Below are 19,997 nucleotides of genomic sequence, written 5' to 3' on the forward strand. Positions count from 1 at the left end.
TTTGATTTTTTCACATAATTGAAACAGTGATAATATGTGCATTATTTCTTTGATATTGCACAAATATAATAATTGTTTATCAAACGGTGTCATTCAAAAACTGGCAGCATCTTTTTATGAACTATTCCAATTATCTACAGTGGAGACACAAATTTTAATGCCGCGATAAGATTTTATAATTGACGAATTTTTATTTATGTTTCAAAGTTGCTGTTTGAAGATTTGGTATTTTAACCGATAATTGGTGGGTTTCCTTTGGTCGTCAATTTATATTGGAACTTACGAAAGCTCTCCAGGAATTAACGTAACCTAGCGTCGATACTCTCAATGTTCTGAAACAGTGTATGAAATTTCACAAAGTGAAAACTCTATCAAATGCTGTCTCAAAACTCTTCACGACATTCTGTTTCATGCCATTGTCAAAATCCGAAGATGCAATAATATGGATAATATGGAGTTCAGAACATTTAAAAAAACATGAGAATTTATTTTAACTTCACAAAAACAAAGAATCACGCAACCGGTTCCAGTCCACAAACAAACGCATATACTGGCAGTGACGTCGTGTCTCCACACCTGAAAAAGTTCAGTAAGTATCAGGGAGTACATACAACAAACATACTCTCCAAAGTCTTGTTTCCCATTATTGACACCGTCAAAAACTGTAACAATACATTGTTTTCCAGTAGTTGCACCAGCAGAAGAATCAGTGATCCAGTCATAGAATTGGAATGACGTCACGTCTTTGTCCATTGTGTCGAATCCCTGGAATTCCGTTTTTGGACAAGTCTTTCGATATTTTAAGTCAGAAAATCTTTTGATATTCTTTTGATAAAATCAAATTGATATTAAAATTTTGTTTCACTGCCATATTTATTAAATCCCTGAAACCGTCTTCACCTGTACACTCATACATTCCTCGGTAGTTGGTGTAGCCTCACATTCAGCTGTTCTCTTTCCATCCATTCGTATGTAGAAGGACATATTTTGTAAATTGGCATAAATTTTCCCGCCTTGATCTTAAAATGTACAAGATTTATCCATATTCACCCCTTTGTCACTTACAAACAACAATATCCATTTCCCATTGACTCGTCACACCGCTCAAAATCCCTTTTCCACAGTTGTCGACAGCTCCCTGAACAGCTGCAGCATAGTTTAAAGGAGGAGATGTCTGAATTAAAGTAATACACCATCCATGGGACTCTCGCTGAACGAAAACAAAGTTTGGGGGGCATCGTGGAATTGCTGGAACATTGTTGTTATGAGAAGATGGTTTAAAAGAAGGCCAACTAACGCAAGTAGATGATAGACCAGATTGAATTGCTATACAAAACAGTATAAAAATAAATATACTGCGGAGAATCGCTATCTGTCGCATTGTAAGGTGTGATGTCCGCCTAGGAAATAATTATTAGAATAAAAAAGTTTTGGTGGTAAATTATAAAATAAATCTCACAGAAGCTTTAACATTATCGAAAGTCGGAGGGTTTACCCCGCTGGGGCAGTAGTCTAATGAAGTAGTGTCGACCTGAATCCAAAACTTCAACGTGCTAAAGTTGAACAAGTTTACCATGATTCGAAAGGCAACTTTGTTTCTTTCATCAGCAATTCCTGGAGTTACCGAGGTAACTCCCTCATAAGGACAGAAGTAGCACATATCTTTATAGTCAGTGGCTGCGAGCTGGAAAACAATTATTTATTCAAGGCCATTTCAGGGGATCAGAGCCAGGCACGTGACCAGCATAGTTGCACGGATGGCCATTTTTCAATTTCCGGAATTGGAAGGAAAAAAATCCGGAATTCCGGACAACTATGGTGACCAGCCCCTACGTTTTTGAAGGGAATTCCTCCTTCCGCCTTCCGCCATCCACCTTGCGCTTTCCGCCACTTTTTTCCTTCCGCCTATCAATTTTTACCAAAAAAACTAAATTTAATACAAATATAACCTTTTTTAGGAGCGTTTTATAACAAATTATGCTCAAAATCGTCTAAAAAAAGGCATTTTGTTCCGTTTTCCGCTTTTTGGCACTTTTTTCTTCCGCCTTCTTCTTTCCGCAGAAATTTTTAAATTTCGTTTTCCGCCCAAAAATGTTCTATTCTGCCTTTCGCCTACCGACATCCGCAATTTCAAATACCAGATCCGCTCAACTCTGGTTCTGACGCGCCTAGTCGAGCCCTCGCTCCATTTTTGAAAAACAAATCTTACCGCACACAATGGAATCGCAACTGACTCCTTGCAAAATTTAATACAATCCATCCACTTCAAATCATTTCGAGACGTACACACATCATAGCTTTCTGGTTTTCCCCACACGATCACTACTTTCTCCATGAACGAAGATGATAGGGGTAAGGTGAATGCCAAAAGGATTATACACAACATTGTGACAATGTTTAGAAAGGAAAAACTTCAGAACTAAAACGAAATAAAAGTAAAGGAAAGCGCAAAGTTTGGTTACTAGGAAGTGTTGCTCCGAGAAACACAACTTTTTAAAAATGTTCGAGATCTTTGTGAAATGTTGTTAATGTCAATGAATTTTTCACATATATAACATCAGAATAAATTAATTCTCAATAACAGTTTTTATTTCACATTGTCATTTTCTTCATGCAAAACATTTCAATTATTTTCCTGTTCTATAATTCCACGCTTCAACTCCACATAAAACCGTGTAGGCGGGGAATTGAGTGTAAGAAGTGCAGCTGAAAACGAAAAAAGTCGATCGTTGTCTAAAACTTTGGAAAGTAACCTTTGCACATCAACGACCATTGGCTTGTCAAGCTCCGCCTTCAGAACAAGACAGTCATCTCCACTAGAAGTTCTGGCTCCTGCATTAGTCGCCCAGGTGTAGTAATCCAATTGGGCGTTGGGGTCCATGAAGGTGAAACCCTGGGAAATTGAATATTGATTTGGACACGTATATTTATAATAGATTAGGAGAGATACGATTGACAGGGCCCGAATTGAAAATCCTCAAGGCGTTGGCTCAAGTCCTCATAAGGCTCCCATTCGGTCCAATTTTAGACCGATCTGACCAACTGTCTGCATACGCCATATTTGACGAAATTTTTTGAAATTGAAATCGGCTGAAAACTGATATTTTTCCGGACAAGAATGGCAAAAATTCGGAAAATTCTAAAATTTGTGAAAAAATGTAATGCACACACTTCACGCACAAATGCGGACCTCGGTCGGTTGGCGGTCGGTCGGCGGTCGGTCGGTGGTCGGCCGACGGTCGTACCGATCCCGACCGGACCGAATGGATTCTTCTATGTCAGAAACGCCGTTTTTTTACAGAATGATAAGTTTATGGAATCCAAAAATCCACTCCCAAATTCCAAACAATATTAGCATTTGTTTGATATCTGTATTAGAAACATCATATTTCAGCAGGATTATGCGAATTCTGGTTCTTGAACTTCCCTACCTGTTCAGTCATACAACTAGCCGTTTTTGGCGTTGCCTGGCAAGCCGACGTCCTCTTCCCATCGAGTCGCAGCGCAAAGGATTCATTTGGCACCGCGCGCCAACTAAGTAAATTTGAAAGCATTGCTGAAAATTTCAAAGTTTTTCTTTACAATTTCCGATTTAGAAGCAACTAACTCTTAATCTTCTCCATTTCGGCTGCATTTGTTGCCCCGGTTAAAACCGAACCATTCTGATTGTCACAAGTCGTCACAGCAGCATCATAACTGAATGAGGTGAATGGTCTGTCCGTGCTAACTTCCACTGACATGCACCACTGGATATTTTCTCGTTGCAGAAGAACAAAGAAATCAGTCGGACACGCGTATTGCTCTGGAATCTTTTTTTTCTTCTTTTCTTTTTAAACCAATAAAATCTGACCGAAATAAGAAAACTCCCAAGTTCCGGCAGTGTACTTGATTGTGTAATTGACTCGATTTGGATTATCGTATTCCCCCGGAATAAGAAGAACACCGTGGGCATCTTGGTTGTCGAAAGTCGGAGGATTGAGTCCTGATGGGCAGGAAGAGGTGGAGAAATTGTTCACCTGGAAGAGTTGGATTAAATCTTTCTGCTTCAAAACTTTATTAAATGCAGTTAAAAAATGTTTTTCTGTTACCTTCAGGCAAGAGTGTCAGAATTTTTGTTCTGGAAAAAAATCCGTTTCATTCATGGCTTATCATATTAGAAGAGTTCTTGACATCACTACTAAAGCGGCTGAGCAGCAGAGTTGTACGGAATGCCATTTTTCAGTTTCCGGAATCCGGAATCCGGAACCGGAATGAGATTTTACATTTTCCGGAATACGGAATCTGGAACCGGAATCAAATTTTCGAACTCCGGAATCCGGAATCCGGAATTAGAATACCGAAAAAAAACCCGGAATTCCGGAATCCGGAATTCGGAATGATTCGATAAATTTGCAAGGCCAAATCATTTTTTCGAGTATTTTTAATGATGAATAAAGTTTAAAACTACTTTTTAGGATCAAAACCGGAAAAAAGTACTATAGTTGTCTTTTAAACTCAAAAAAATTATAAATTTCAACTCCTGGATTCCGGAAACTCAAAAAACCGGAATATGGAATCCGGAACCGGAATGCTGAAAAAACCCGGAATTCCGAAATTTCGGAGTCAGGAATCCGTATTCCGGACAACTCTGCTGAGCAGGTACCACTAATCGAATGCTCAGTTCCTGGCCAGTAACAAGAGTCTGAGCGAGTACCTTTCTAGCTGACGTCTGGCTTTCAAATCAAAATGTTCTCTGGGCGAAATATGAATATAAAAAAACGAAATTGAAAAAACTATTCTTTATATTACTTCTAAGAAACATGCGTGAAACCGCACGAATCGTAAGCTCAACAAAGAAAAAGTATGTTTCATTCATGGCTTTTGATGGTAGACGAAGAACGGTTGATATTATTTTGTAGATAATTTGAGAAAAATGCTGTTTGAATAAATACGAATTTCTCGCTGAATATTCAAATACTTCAAGAAAAGCAAATCATGACGTCATTATAATAATCTTTACTATTAACAAACACCAGATTCTGTATGTTTGTTTGTGTGTCGCCGATCCTACCGCCCTCCCTACTGAACCGATTTTCTTCGAATTTGGACCAAAAGATCAGAAATTTTCTCTTAATGATGCCCGTCTTTTTCTTTTTTCAAAATTCTCAAAATGACGCCTTCTGAGCCAAAAACACTGATAAAGCATGGGGAATGAAAAACGGAAAAAGTGGCGTGAAACTGTCGGCCTAAGCGTCGTCATTTCTTTCTTTTCATCGGCCTGCATTTTCCGTGGCCGCATTGTTAGGGTTGACGTGTCGCCGCGTCCGATCTGGCAAGTTATGCGTCGTTGACTACAGTTAGTTTTAAGTTCGATCCCGGGTGACTAGAAAAGTTTTTTGCATTTTTGTTGATAGGTTCGGAAAAGTAGAAGTTTCCGAACATGTCGTTTGTTTCCAGTGAGATCTACGTCACAAACAAATACGGACCGTTACCAAAAAAGGGACGGCGACACACATTTTTTTTAATCATCGGATTCAGAAAAGATTGAGGTCTTAAAACGTTTCGTTTACTTCCAGGTTGATAGGTATCACAAATAGGTACGGGCAGTTTTCTGGACACAGGTGATGGATCCATATGGGTCAACATTAGAAAAAAGCATTGATAGCCATTTTGGCCAGCATTTCCCTTCTTCTCATCACTGTTTTCGCTTCGCCCATTTTTTAAATATGACGAGCGGAAGTTGCGTGAAGTCTTGACATGGGCCACGTAAAACCCGTTTTTTTCAACCGCTGATAACTATAATTTTTCTTTTCCCTTAATGGCGCCACTTTCTCCAACTGCTACTATTCTAGCAGAAAATTCACTGGATGCTCATGGTGCTGCTTCTCCTGTTCCGGGTGATAGCTCCTCCACTTTGGACTCTGTTCCACGGCTTCGTGATCGACCGACCTTCGGGTCGAATGGTCTAAATCTGATGAGTACAGAAAAAATAGATAATGGTGTGTTCCATCGATCAGAATCAGATGGGAGAGTGGAGCTCGGAGGAATTGATGGGGTTGAGGACACAACACAGAGATCAGCAAAGAAAAAAACTTAATGGAATTGACGGGATCAAGGGTGCTCAGCTGATGACACAGGAGCCGGCGAGAAACGTCGACAAAAATGAGACGTCGGGCATTGCTTTCCGGCACCCAAGGTTGTCAGGATCTTCATTACCTTTGAGGTTAAAAATTTTGGCAAATGATACATCAGTCCGACATTTTCTGCAGTCTGACACTGAGCAGTCGACAGTCAAACTATAACAGAACCAACACCAAGCGAATGGAAATCAGCAGGAAAAATGAGTCCGAAGATCAAACGAGATCTAGACGGACTTCAATGATTTCCCAGACTGTTATCAGACGATCAGAAGTTCCCGATGATGTGACGGCGGAAAGAACGAGAACCAACACCATCAGAGCATCTGTAACTCGAGCAAAAGAGAGGAGCAGACCGCATCGAGTTCGGAAGTCGACACGTCAACGAGCTGTTTCTCGAGTAGGTGCTACTGATGCACAACCAGATCCTCACTACATGGGAAGGATGGATCAAGTCAATAAAATTTCGACTTTCAAATGGTGTAGGTGAATGCGTTTAGGAATCCGATCTGGCACGTTGGGCAAAGTTGACTGTAGTTAGTTGGATTGGTCCCATGTGGGGGTGGAAGATTTTCTCTTATTGCCAGATTTAGAAGAAGTATAGGAGTAAGGGATTGAAATCGTATCAGAAAAGTAGAGATTTTTAATTGTCCTTTCCGGAACGGACTGCTCACAGCTAAAAGACTACTAACAAGTTAAGAAAAATATTACAATCCATAAGTTTGAGAGAATTCTGAGACCTCGATAGTCTTAACCGTTTGGTAAGCGCCGCAGGCGCTGTAACAACCGGAAGGGTGGTGTAGTAAAGGAGGTTTAGTCGCCGTTAGGCGACGTGAACCGACTGGTTCTCTAAAAGGCAGAAGTTTAAAAAAATTATACTGTCTTTTGTTTTCAAAAGTCATTCATAGCTATGCAAACTGATCTCATTGTTGACAATAAAAATTTCCGTTTCGACCTCTTCATGAAAACTCGTTAAAAAATAAGAGTACAGTCTAGGCAAATTACAAATACGACAGTTAATTACGTTTACGACAATTAATTATGCTCATCACCTGATTTTCTCAGCTCTTGAACCTATAGAGAGTCCCTTTCTCAATTGGAGTTTTCCCTCATAAAAAGAACTTCGCAACCAATAACTACATAACGCGAACAACATCCCTTATCTCACTTTTCAGAAACATGAATAATTACTCACCTTAAACGCCACCTTCTCCTCTTCCAATACAGTAGTCTGCTTGACTTTTGTGATGTTTTCATGTTGGAACCACTCACATTTTCCCTCGTTGTCGTATGCCAACTGAATTAGTTTTATTTTTCTTGTCGGAATAATATTCCTGATTATCACATACCAAACATGTGACCTCCTCGGAACAGTATTTCACACATTTCTCCCAAGTTGTAGCGTTGGGATTTTGGTTTGCTTTGGAAGACGGGTCGGGTTTCCCATTCACCACAACCATTACAGAATCCACCACGAGAAGCAGCGAGGCGAGAAATAGTAGAAACTTCATTTATTTCTTCTTAAGCTCAAAAAAAGAATTCGTACGTGTAGAAATGAAGTCAAAAAATCAAAAGTCAATAGTTGCAAAAGAATAATCCACTTGAAAAAGATGACATATAAGGTTTTGTTTCCAATATTTCATCGAGAATAACGACATGCTATATTTCAAGAATCAACGAATGTATTTTTTTGTAGAGTGACGTTTTATTTGTAGTTTAGTATGTACAGAATAATAATTATTATTATCAAGCCCATGCGCCCCTCCCACAAAGATAAGATTTAGCCGGAAGAGTTGTGTCGGTGTTACAACTGAAAATTCAAAATGTTTGAGATTTCAGACAAATCTTTATACCTCTGAACATCCGCAACAATTGGGTTGTTTCCATTCATTATCAAAACTATACAATCTGAAGAGGATGTTGCTCTGGCGGCGGGACTTGTAGCCCAGGTGTATGCACTTAATGTGGCAGCAGAAGGGTCGTTGAATGTGAAACCCTGGAATTATTTAGTCTAAAATAAATCAAGAAAACGCTTTGAGTAAAGTGACTCTCGGTAAATAGAGAATTTGAAGCAGGTTTTTAAAGGGTTTTGGTGAAAAGACATACTGAACTTTTTTCACGGTTTTATGCTAGATTTAACAATGCGGGATGCAATCTCACATTGTTTTGAATATGATAATAATATAAAAATGACTTGTGTGAAACAGTATCCACAGGAGTAAGGTCCGAAACGAAAATATTAGAATTTTTCCCGAGTTGCATTGCGTGCGCGTCACGGTTTTTAAAGAGAGATACGAAAAATAAACGTTAAATTTAAATATAATTTTAACTTTTCAGAAAGATTCCCGGAGATACTTCACGCTTTTAATAGTGCTTTAACTAGCAATATCAATGTTTCAACACTTTCATCTAATTCTCAACAAGTTCTGTTTCATACTGCTCACATAAAATACTGTTGTGGAACACTAGCAATCTTTCGATCCGACTTTGTGTTAAAACGTAGAGCACAATATTTATTCAATTTTGTCAACGTTTTGGTCAACCGTCATCATCAGGACATGGTTCATAATCTACAATTGGAAAATGGTCTAACATTGTACAGGAAGTTCTTGAAACAGTGACGAATGGTTGTCCGTTTGTTTAAATTACTTCCAAACATGTTGTCGTGCATGGCTTACCGAAATAAATAATATTAACATAGCTTCCAGGAAGAAAACATTTATAGGACGTGATAACCATGAGTTAATTAAAATCTTTTTGAATACTTATCAAATAGGTCGACTGGAAAAATCCGTTCAATCACAACAGCATAAGCATGTTTCCACAATTTTCTTGAATTATTCATAACTTAAAACTGTAAAATATATTACTCGTGTTTCATAATACGCATGTGAAGTTGATCTTATGGAACAATAATAGTTCTTCAGCCATGATTTCTTTATATCACTATATCACCAGTTTTATTCCGAATATGGTACATTTGATTTAGATTTTTTCCAAATTCATTTTTTCAGGAAGGCTCACTATCAGTCTTAAACTTCACTGTTTAGTTTTACTCCGTTTCAACGATAGTGTTTCAACAACACCATCCAGATCACATCAATTTTTCTACCGTCTTTCCTTCGCACTTTTACAAACCGCAGTTCCTGGCGTTGCTTGAACGTTTCCCATCAACTCTCACCACCAAATCACTCGAATTGAAATTTTTTCTTTTTGAAATCAATGATAACTTCACCAATTCAAACTCCTTCACCGTAGTCGCTCCCGTCTAAATAGTGTTATTAAACGTTGGACATCCATCAGCTGCCTCTTGATTAGTGACTTCAATGTAAGTAGCCATTATAATGAAACACCAATCAAGAGAATTCGTTCTTTGGATGAACAAAAATATCGATGGGCACGCGGTTGTGGCTGTAATTATTTTTTTCAAAGCATCGTATATCTAAAATTTCCGTATTGGGTAGTGAGCCCACACGAATATGACTTGACAGCACTTACTGACAAGAGCAAATTTCCAGATTCATTCTTAAAAGTGATTGTATAGTTGTAACACACTGATATTGCACTTGTATCCCAGAAATAAATAGTGCCTAATCCTAAAGCCATGTCATTGGAAAAAGTTGGAGGATTGGCACCTGTGAGGCAAGTGCTGGAGGTGGTGTTAATCGAAAAAATGTTATGTTTCACAAGGTAAGTTTATCAAGGGACAAGACATCATGCTCAGTCTTATTTTCATTTCGAGACCTTTTTCGAGATTCAATTTTTCTACGGCATCCAGGCCCGGCCTGTCTCATCTCTGAAAATTTGAAAGACATGTGGAGTCACAGACAGACCAACATGCATACCTTGAACGCCACAACACTCTTTTTTGCCGCTGTGGTTTTTTCAACTTGTGTGATATTTTCATGAGGAAACCATTGACATTCGCTACTTTTTGTCCTGGATGCTAGCTAAAAACTGTTCATTCTCATTTTAATAACTGTTCTACAAATAAACTCAGAACACACTCTGGATTTTCCCAACAAGACTCGATGCACTGTCTCCAGGCCAGAGTAGTTTCAGTATTGACGCCACTGAAAGATAAAGGGAGACCGTATACCTCTATCATGGAGTAATCTGCAGAAGTGGGAAGTATTAGGAGAAGAGAAGCCAGAAATAGTGTGTACATGGTGTCCGTGTGGAAAATGTGCAATTTCATGCGAGTATGCAGCTTTTTTGGAGGGAAATTTTATTTCTGGAGTCATGGAAACTCTTTTGGAGGAGGTGTTGCGTGAAGTGGTTTGTTGGAAATGGGGGGAGTGATGGCACGTAGTTGTTTCTTTGCCATCATAATTTTTAAGCTGTTTCAATTATAATGTATAGAGCAGAACAAATGTTTGAAATGATGATCGCTGCAGAGCTAAATTAAACTTTTATTTTCCACATTCTTGTCAACCAGGTCTTCTTGAATACTCTTTTTTTTCAAAAGAAGGTTGTATTGGCTCAAAATATCTATCTTTTGAGCATCACGAAACAATTTTTTTGAGATAAGTTCAAGAAAAACCGTCGGCTCGGCTTGGCCCTGTTGACATGTGTGATTTCCCATTCAAATTCAAAAACATGAAAATTCGAAACCATGTCTAGGTGTGAAAGTAATACAATCTCGGCAAAGAAAATGCAGATGACACTACGAAACTCTTTTCTTTACATCACCTGTTTTGACACTGATAAATATCCAATGATTCAGCACGTGGTTGTTTCTTTGCTACCATATATTTTAGGCTGTTTCAGTTATAACGTATAGGGCACAACAAATGCTTGAAATGATAAACTTGCTCACGAGGAAAATATTTTCAATTGTATTGTAATCCATTAAATAAAATCAATTTCCCAAAAAAAATCTCAGGAGCTACAACCATGAACAGGTTAGATACGTATATTTTGAGCCATCAATCAACTTGATACGATTTAAAAAAAAGTTATTGAAGAGAAACCGTCAGTCCAGTTCTACCCGGTTGACAAACGTGATTTTCCAATCAATGAAAACAAAAAAATACAATCGAAAGTGGATATTGGGGTACCTTTTCAGTGCACCAAACACGTGGCGAGAGTTTATTGCTGTCAAGTCAAATGTCATATTAACCAGTCGGTTCACGTCGCCTAACGGCGACTAAACCTCCTTTACTACACCACCCTTCCGGTTGTTACAGCGCCTGCGGCGCTTACCAAACGGTTAAGACTATCGAGGTCTCAGAATTCTCTCAAACTTATGGATTGTAATATTTTTCTTAACTTGTTAGTAGTCTTTTAGCTGTGAGCAGTCCGTTCCGGAAAGGACAATTAAAAATCTCTACTTTTCTGATACGATTTCAATCCCTTACTCCTATACTTCTTCTAAATCTGGCAATAAGAGAAAATCTTCCACCCCCACATGGGACCAATCCAACTAACTACAGTCAACTTTGCCCAACGTGCCAGATCGGATTCCTAAACGCATTCACCTACACCATTTGAAAGTCGAAATTTTATTGACTTGATCCATCCTTCCCATGTAGTGAGGATCTGGTTGTGCATCAGTAGCACCTACTCGAGAAACAGCTCGTTGACGTGTCGACTTCCGAACTCGATGCGGTCTGCTCCTCTCTTTTGCTCGAGTTACAGATGCTCTGATGGTGTTGGTTCTCGTTCTTTCCGCCGTCACATCATCGGGAACTTCTGATCGTCTGATAACAGTCTGGGAAATCATTGAAGTCCGTCTAGATCTCGTTTGATCTTCGGACTCATTTTTCCTGCTGATTTCCATTCGCTTGGTGTTGGTTCTGTTATAGTTTGACTGTCGACTGCTCAGTGTCAGACTGCAGAAAATGTCGGACTGATGTATCATTTGCCAAAATTTTTAACCTCAAAGGTAATGAAGATCCTGACAACCTTGGGTGCCGGAAAGCAATGCCCGACGTCTCATTTTTGTCGACGTTTCTCGCCGGCTCCTGTGTCATCAGCTGAGCACCCTTGATCCCGTCAATTCCATTAAGTTTTTTTCTTTGCTGATCTCTGTGTTGTGTCCTCAACCCCATCAATTCCTCCGAGCTCCACTCTCCCATCTGATTCTGATCGATGGAACACACCATTATCTATTTTTTCTGTACTCATCAGATTTAGACCATTCGACCCGAAGGTCGGTCGATCACGAAGCCGTGGAACAGAGTCCAAAGTGGAGGAGCTATCACCCGGAACAGGAGAAGCAGCACCATGAGCATCCAGTGAATTTTCTGCTAGAATAGTAGCAGTTGGAGAAAGTGGCGCCATTAAGGGAAAAGAAAAATTATAGTTATCAGCGGTTGAAAAAAACGGGTTTTACGTGGCCCATGTCAAGACTTCACGCAACTTCCGCTCGTCATATTTAAAAAATGGGCGAAGCGAAAACAGTGATGAGAAGAAGGGAAATGCTGGCCAAAATGGCTATCAATGCTTTTTTCTAATGTTGACCCATATGGATCCATCACCTGTGTCCAGAAAACTGCCCGTACCTATTTGTGATACCTATCAACCTGGAAGTAAACGAAACGTTTTAAGACCTCAATCTTTTCTGAATCCGATGATTAAAAAAAATGTGTGTCGCCGTCCCTTTTTTGGTAACGGTCCGTATTTGTTTGTGACGTAGATCTCACTGGAAACAAACGACATGTTCGGAAACTTCTACTTTTCCGAACCTATCAACAAAAATGCAAAAAACTTTTCTAGTCACCCGGGATCGAACTTAAAACTAACTGTAGTCAACGACGCATAACTTGCCAGATCGGACGCGGCGACACGTCAACCCTAACAATGCGGCCACGGAAAATGCAGGCCGATGAAAAGAAAGAAATGACGACGCTTAGGCCGACAGTTTCACGCCACTTTTTCCGTTTTTCATTCCCCATGCTTTATCAGTGTTTTTGGCTCAGAAGGCGTCATTTTGAGAATTTTGAAAAAAGAAAAAGACGGGCATCATTAAGAGAAAATTTCTGATCTTTTGGTCCAAATTCGAAGAAAATCGGTTCAGTAGGGAGGGCGGTAGGATCGGCGACACACAAACAAACATACAGAATCTGGTGTTTGTTAATAGTAAAGATGTTTTTGGCTCAGAAGGCGTCATTTTGAGAATTTTGAAAAAAGAAAAAGACGGGCATCATTAAGAGAAAATTTCTGATCTTTTGGTCCAAATTCGAAGAAAATCGGTTCAGTAGGGAGGGCGGTAGGATCGGCGACACACAAACAAACATACAGAATCTGGTGTTTGTTAATAGTAAAGATGTGGTACTTCTGTTTCTTTTGTTGTATATGTTTGAACTAGAGTTGAAGGTTTTGCAGACGTTTTTTTGAAAAGTTGATAAAGAATCAACGTATCTTTGAAGGTAAAGTATCTTTGAAGTTTCAAAACACGAAACACTCATAGTTTTTATAATTGACGATATAGTGCTGAAAAGATTTCTTAAAGATACTGATAAGGTTTCTGACTTCGTAGCAAAAATTTGGTGAAGCTTGGGTCAGCTGGCAAAATTATATTTGGAAAGCTACCGGAAAATTTCCGGACGTTATGAAACGGAGGAGTTTAAGAATTTGTAATGATGAAAATACCTAAATCTAACTTCCGAACTGTTCTTCTTTACACCAATACACCCGTTTTGAAACAAATAAGTTTCTAATTTTACTAGCAAGTAAACTAACTTGTAAATGTTCAGCAGTACCCGAATGTTGCCAGGATACTGTTTTTATATTACGGATAACAGTAAAATTTTACGAGATGTTTATCAAGTTCGAAAAATGTGGGGAGTTTTTTTTTATCAATCTCTGATACTCTGTCACTGGTAGTTTGGGTTCAAAACATATCAGCTCACAGAAAAAATCTTCAGTTTCTCAAACTTTTTATAAAACGATTAAGGTGCATCGTTTGTTAGGTAGGATTCTAATTATGCAAGGAAGAAAAATTTGGACCCGCTTATCTGAAAGAAAAATCGGAACAATATTTATGTAGTGATGCCAGATTTTTATAATGTTTCAAATAATTCCAAATTTAGTGCGTCTGTCCGGTTTGTGGTTCTCGAACGATTAGTACCATGTCTATTTTATAACCCGAGTTTTTAACGCTGCTCAATTTTTGGTATTATTGCTGTCCTCACTTCCAAACTTTTCTTCTTTACACCGTTACACTCGCTTTGATTCTGGGAAGTTTCTAATTTTACTTGTGATATTCAGCAGTTCCCAAATGTATCAAGGACACGGGTCTAGAAATGAGTTGTAAAATCAGCCGCGCTCCTTTGAAATCAACAAAAAAAAACTCAAAACACGTCTTTTGGTTCATGTTTCGGTTAATTTGAATGATTTGTTGATGATTTATGATGATTTTCATGGCGCGACTTTTGACTTCTGGAGCTCTAGCACGATGGTCAGAGTTTAAGAAACCAATTCAACATAATTTGTTGTCTATTTAGACTGTTTCCAACATTTTGAAACAAAAAAACTCAATCACTCCAAAAAAAAATAAAAAGTTGTTTTTTCCGAATTTTCAAATCACGGTCAGGAAAAATCGATTATCGATAAAATTAGAAATGACAGTTTCTTCAAAAAACTCATTTTTGCATTGCTGAATGTTTCAGCTATCTGCCAAAAAAATTTATGCAAAACGGACTGAATTCAACAGAGTTACAAATGAAAGTATGAATCTGCCCTCACTTATGCTCGCTACTGTATCAATAGGTACACTACAACTACGTAAGGAAATAAAATTTGAATTCGCTTCGATCAAGACAATATTTAGTGATGACGTATTATACTGTTTCAAGTAATTCCTAAATTAGTGTGTTTGTGTAGATTTTCATTTGAGTTTCAAACGATTCACACCTGTGTTTTTAATTTGGAACTACCGATGTGCTCGTTCAAATGTTTTCAAAATATAATAACTTTATTACAGTATAAATTATGATTAACTTGTTCGCTTATTAGTTTTTGTTATCACAAATCAAAAGATCACATTATTTGTTATCTCTTTCCCCTCTTGCGACTCCTTATCACTTCGCCTTTCCATTCGCTTTTCCAGTTCTCTCCCATTCCGCAATCAACTCCTCTGTCCTCTTCCACAATGCATCTTGAAGTTCCTCATCTCTTGCCACTTTCTTATCCAAATTCTTCTCATCATCCCAACACGACTCCCAATACTTTCCAGAAACTTCCTTAACCTCCGGGTGAGCAACACAATACACACTCGTCGCTGCTCCTTGACTCGCATTTTTAGTGATTGGAGTGGAGAGGAAGCCGATCACTTTCGAAAGTCCATTGTCTCTGTGAAGATCTGTTCTGACTCCAGATCCCGGGTGCACTGAATACGTACTGATTCCATTGGAAAACTCATCGCGATGCACTTTAAAAGCCACCAACATGTTGCACATTTTCGAGCACGAGTAGAGATGGAGATACATTTTGGAAGCGTCTTTCGGGCAGAGAGTTGCTAGTTTTTGTTCCATTGGAGAGTTCGGTTTGACACATGAATGACTGTGAAGAGCGGAGGTGACAATGACAAGACGAGATGGAGCGGATGAACGGAGCACTGGGAGGAGCGCTTGGACAAGCTGAAAATGTTTTTGATAGTTGTCTAATTAAAGCCTTCAGAACTTTGAAGCTGTGAAATTACGGAAGATCTCAGCTTCATGAAACTGTATATATTTGAGCATTAATCAGTCATGTTTCAGAAGGTTTCCGAAAAGTCGAATGTAAAATATTTAAAAGTTACTGCTTCAAGGCATCTTCAATTTCGAAAATTTCTGAAAATTCTAATGAATCATTAGTAATTAGTGTTCCGACAAGCGATCAGCAATGCTCGCCGAGCGCGAGAAATCTAGCATTTCTCGCACACGCAGTACTCGCATTTTATGTTTTTGTTGGCGTGAATGCGAGAATATTCTCGTTCTCGCATTTTCTCGTTCTTTCATTTCTCGTTCTCGCAGATGATCGCATTTTTCAAATTCTCGCGTGATGATCGCAAAAAATTGCGAGACTCGCGAGACTCGCATTTGAAAATAGCATTTATTCTTAGTAGAGAAGAATCCCGAGTCGAGATGGATTTATGGGTCGAGACAGATATCACTAGATCGGAAATTTTGCACTGATTTCAAATATGCATTCCAATCTTGCAAAACGATTTCATGAAATAAGTTATTCAGGGTTTCGTGAGTACCAAAACGGAAACTTTGAAGTCACGTAAATTGTCCGAAAAACTAATTTAATTGGGTTGAGTTAAATCACAGTATTTTTCAAACGTCAGGGAATATTTTCGGCCGTTTATTAGAAAAAAACATTTTTGGACATATTTTGAAGTTTTTGGTAAATTAGGCCAATATTTTTTTTTTGGATTTTGAAAAGTTTATAACACAGCACCTTGCACGGGGAACGCGCAATCAAAAAAACAAAAATTCGCCGTAGGGCATATTCGCATTGCCTACAGTAATTCTCAAGAGAAAAGGCAAAGTTTTACTGAGTCGGGCACATAAAAGCTTGAATATCTCGATTTATCAAGTTCAAGGTTTCATCACAATTTTCATCCTGACTTGTTCTTCAGGTAAATTGAAACTGTGTTCATTGAATTCTACGTACTCGCTTACATAAAACGTTTTCATTCTGTTCTAGCGTTCTGGGTTCTCATGACAGCCCACCAAACATTTCAATAACCTCCCCATGACGTCCCAAGAGAAGGAAATGAATAACTTCGCCCACGTTCCTTTTTTTAAAATGATTATTATTATCAAAAACAGAGGAAAACAGTGAAACGTACTGTAGTTCACGTACGATTGCGAGACTCGCGAGTCTCGCAATATTTTTTGCGATCATCACGCGAGCATTAGAAAATGCGATCACGTGCGAGAACGAGCATTTGCGAGGCGAGAAATATGCGAGCATTTGCAAAAATGAAAATATTCTCGCATTCACGCAAGACTAAAATATAAAATGCGAGTAATGCGAGTGCGAGAAACAGCGAGAATTGCGAGAATCGTCTCACGAATCGGAACACTATTAGTAATGATGATCCAATATATTCCGCCAAACAAAAATTTAAACTCCCAAACAGACATTTGAAATTTTCCTTAAAATATTCGAATCTGGGTACTAACACTGGTGTACTATTAATTGAAAAAAGTAGTTCAAGATAGAAAATAATATCCATCTGAAACTGTAATTGTTAAAAGTTCACTTTTTTAAACACTTTCTGGTTCTGTTTCAAAATTATGAGATAGGCAACTTTGAGTAGTTTGTTGAAATACACAGATTTTTTTTCGTTTTGTTTGTTATCCCACATCAGCTGTAGTCGTACAAGACAAGTTTAACGTTGTGTGTACTCTTCGATTCAGTTTCAAAAATATGAGATAAGCAACTTCGAATAGTGTGTTGAGATTCACCCAAGTTTTCATTGAGTTTAAAGGTGGACTAAGGTCAACTCTGATATTTTCATAAAACAATGTATGAGTACCTGTGAGTTCATTTTCATACTGAAAAAATTTTAAAAATCGGTCTGGAACCCGCTGAGAGCGATCGCCGGTGAGTTTGGGCATTTCGCTGGCCGGTGAAAATTGGCGGTATGGCTCAGCAATTCGAGTTCAGTCGTATGTTCATTTGTTCATTTCCGTGAGTTCATCTTCATATTTCAAGAATTTTTCAATTCGGTTCATTCCCTGCGAAGAACGAGCGGCAAAACAGTTTGGGCATTTCTGTGGGCGTGGAACATTCTAGAACTTTTTCGAAAATGTTGTTTTTTTTGAGTTTTCTTCGTTTTTTCTAACATTTTTGTAATAATTCTATCAATTTTTGTCGTTTACTTTCAAAATTATTGAAAGAAAACAACAAAAATGAGCGAAAATAGCGTTAAAATTTGAAAAATTCAACATGGCCGACGTCGAATTTCTAGGCCACCGAAATGCCCAAACTCACCGGCGATCGCTCTCAGCGGGTTCCAGACCGATTTCTGAAATTTTTTCGGTATGAAAATGAACTCACAGGTACTCATACATTATTCTATGAGAATATCAGAGTTGAGTTTAGTCCACCTTTAATATCCCACATTAATTTTTTCTAAAGGGAATTAAGCTTAGTTTGAAAATTTAGTATTTAATTGAACTGGTCTGCAGTTAGTTCAGAATGGCCAACTATACATGGTTAACACTTTCGAGCCTGACGTATTAGCACGGCACGCTTCTGGCAACCGCGCTCTACAGAAACCAAAGAAAACTGTGTGCGAAATTGAGAGGCATTTTTCAAGAGCATTTCGGTGGAGCGCAGTTGTAAGAACTGTAGCGAGCTAATAAAACTGTAAACTCACAATAAAATGTGCGACATGATTGATTCCAAAGTGCGCTTCAAATCCATCAGATGTCATTTTAGTGGCTGGTCCCATGACTCCAGCGTTGAGAATGAGACCGTGAAGGGGCCTGGAAGATAATACGTCCCTATTAAAATATCTGAAATCGTTAAACACGTTTGATACATTGGTGAAACAGAAAACAACTAAACAGTTTCTACCAAATCTGTATCCTTATTTTTTAAATTTCTTCCAAAGACTTACCACTGTTTCTCCAAATAAGTCGCAGCCGCTTTCTTGACTGAAGCCAATGAATTCAAATCACACTGAACGATATCAATCTGAGCATTCGGTTTCTCTTCAATAAATGCTCTTTTTTGTTTCTCGGACTCCACGAGATTTCTGTTGAGCATTACGACATGGGCTCCTTTGAGAACAAGAGATTTCGCAGTGTCGACTCCGATTCCAGATGTTGTTCCGGTGATTGCAATGGTTTTTCCTTTGAGGTCGATTCCTTCGAGGGCCTGAAATTTGTTGTATAAAGAAAAAGAAGAATGAAGATCAATTAAAATCTAACTGACTAGAAGTTACTAAAATTTTGAAACAGCACTGTTACAAGTTTCTCATATGGGTAAGGTAAATTTTGAAAAACTGCTATCGTACCAGTTTCGTAAAAGCCCCATAAAACAAATTTACCTGAAGAGCATGAGTCCCCGAATGAAATTGACGCTTTCTACCATCAGCAGCAGTTCCAGAAGGCATTTTTCAGAATTTCAGAAAAAATTTTTCAGAAAAACCAAAAAATTATGTAGACTCTACTCCATTCTCTAGTCACTTTATATAGCGATCAAAAAGTGGTCGCCAAGAGACGAGAGTAAACAACATATAGACGTCTCTCACGGCAGAAAACATTGTGTCCACATTTGTGAGGAGTCACAAAAATAGAGAGCGGGGCGACGAGAGAGACGGAGAGAGGGGAATGAGTCAAAGACACAAAATTGGGAAATGAGAAGACATGAAGTTTTGTGCTTCTGGTTTTTTGGTGGTCGTGTATTAAATTCTTAAAAAATTTCAGATTGCTTTGAAGGGAGTAAGAAACAGAGAACTGCTTAAAATAATTTTTGGGGAAGTCTTCCTTTAATTGAAATCTTACATCTAGATTCACAATTGACGTGATTTTGAAACGTAATGCCCAGGTGTGTTATTTCGGTCCTCGTAATGTAAGTCTTTTTGGAGATACAAAGTATTATGCAAGTGAAACAGCATATTTATGTTTTTATCATTTTAATTCAGATGTATTGGAAGTATCATGGAAAGTAGTCAGTATTCCTGATTTCCAAGTTCTCGTCTGGTGTTTTTTTTTCACATAACATTCTCTAATGTTATCTTGTTTAAGAATAGGTTGTTGAGCTCCTAGCTGCTGCCTCTCTGTATGATTCCTCGATTCTCTAATTTCCTCGAAATCTCCAGAGCATTTTCTCAAATACCTGGTCAACTCCTTTCTCCCCTTTTATGTTAATTCCAAAAGGAAATAATCGATAAGGTTTTTAATGCAGTCCCACTCGGGTCATAATTTTTAA

At 38.4% G+C, this 19,997-nt stretch overlaps 5 protein-coding genes across 5 annotated transcripts; all 5 read right to left on the reverse strand.

Annotated features, from left to right (window-relative positions):
- Positions 1-512: 512 nt before the first annotated feature.
- GCK72_012735 (uncharacterized protein) lies at positions 513-2,335 on the reverse strand (the record flags this gene model as incomplete). Its single annotated transcript, XM_053729358.1, has 6 exons — positions 513-576; positions 623-765; positions 901-1,019; positions 1,066-1,210; positions 1,496-1,684; positions 2,210-2,335. 6 exons carry the CDS (start codon positions 2,333-2,335, stop codon positions 513-515), a joined length of 786 nt encoding a protein of 261 aa, XP_053584130.1.
- A 292-nt stretch (positions 2,336-2,627) lies between these two features.
- Positions 2,628-7,627, reverse strand: GCK72_012736 (uncharacterized protein; the record flags this gene model as incomplete). The annotated part of the gene is made up of 7 exons (XM_053729359.1): positions 2,628-2,706; positions 2,754-2,893; positions 3,432-3,556; positions 3,608-3,802; positions 3,851-4,016; positions 7,312-7,413; positions 7,466-7,627. The coding sequence occupies 7 exons, from the start codon at positions 7,625-7,627 to the stop codon at positions 2,628-2,630; spliced, it is 969 nt and encodes a 322-aa protein (XP_053584131.1).
- A 235-nt stretch (positions 7,628-7,862) lies between these two features.
- On the reverse strand, positions 7,863-9,287 carry GCK72_012737 (uncharacterized protein; the record flags this gene model as incomplete). The annotated part of the gene is made up of 3 exons (XM_053729360.1): positions 7,863-7,926; positions 7,970-8,112; positions 9,255-9,287. The coding sequence occupies 3 exons, from the start codon at positions 9,285-9,287 to the stop codon at positions 7,863-7,865; spliced, it is 240 nt and encodes a 79-aa protein (XP_053584132.1).
- Positions 9,288-11,592: 2,305 nt separating this feature from the next.
- On the reverse strand, positions 11,593-11,979 carry GCK72_012738 (uncharacterized protein; the record flags this gene model as incomplete). The annotated part of the gene is made up of 1 exon (XM_053729361.1): positions 11,593-11,979. The coding sequence occupies one exon, from the start codon at positions 11,977-11,979 to the stop codon at positions 11,593-11,595; it is 387 nt and encodes a 128-aa protein (XP_053584133.1).
- A 3,163-nt stretch (positions 11,980-15,142) lies between these two features.
- Positions 15,143-19,179, reverse strand: GCK72_012739 (uncharacterized protein; the record flags this gene model as incomplete). Its single annotated transcript, XM_003097383.2, has 4 exons — positions 15,143-15,700; positions 18,439-18,547; positions 18,682-18,941; positions 19,114-19,179. 4 exons carry the CDS (start codon positions 19,177-19,179, stop codon positions 15,143-15,145), a joined length of 993 nt encoding a protein of 330 aa, XP_003097431.2.
- Between the last annotated feature and the right edge of the window lie 818 nt (positions 19,180-19,997).

Source organism: Caenorhabditis remanei, chromosome IV, assembly GCF_010183535.1.
Source record: "Caenorhabditis remanei strain PX506 chromosome IV, whole genome shotgun sequence".
Taxonomy (NCBI): Eukaryota; Metazoa; Nematoda; class Chromadorea; order Rhabditida; family Rhabditidae; genus Caenorhabditis; species Caenorhabditis remanei.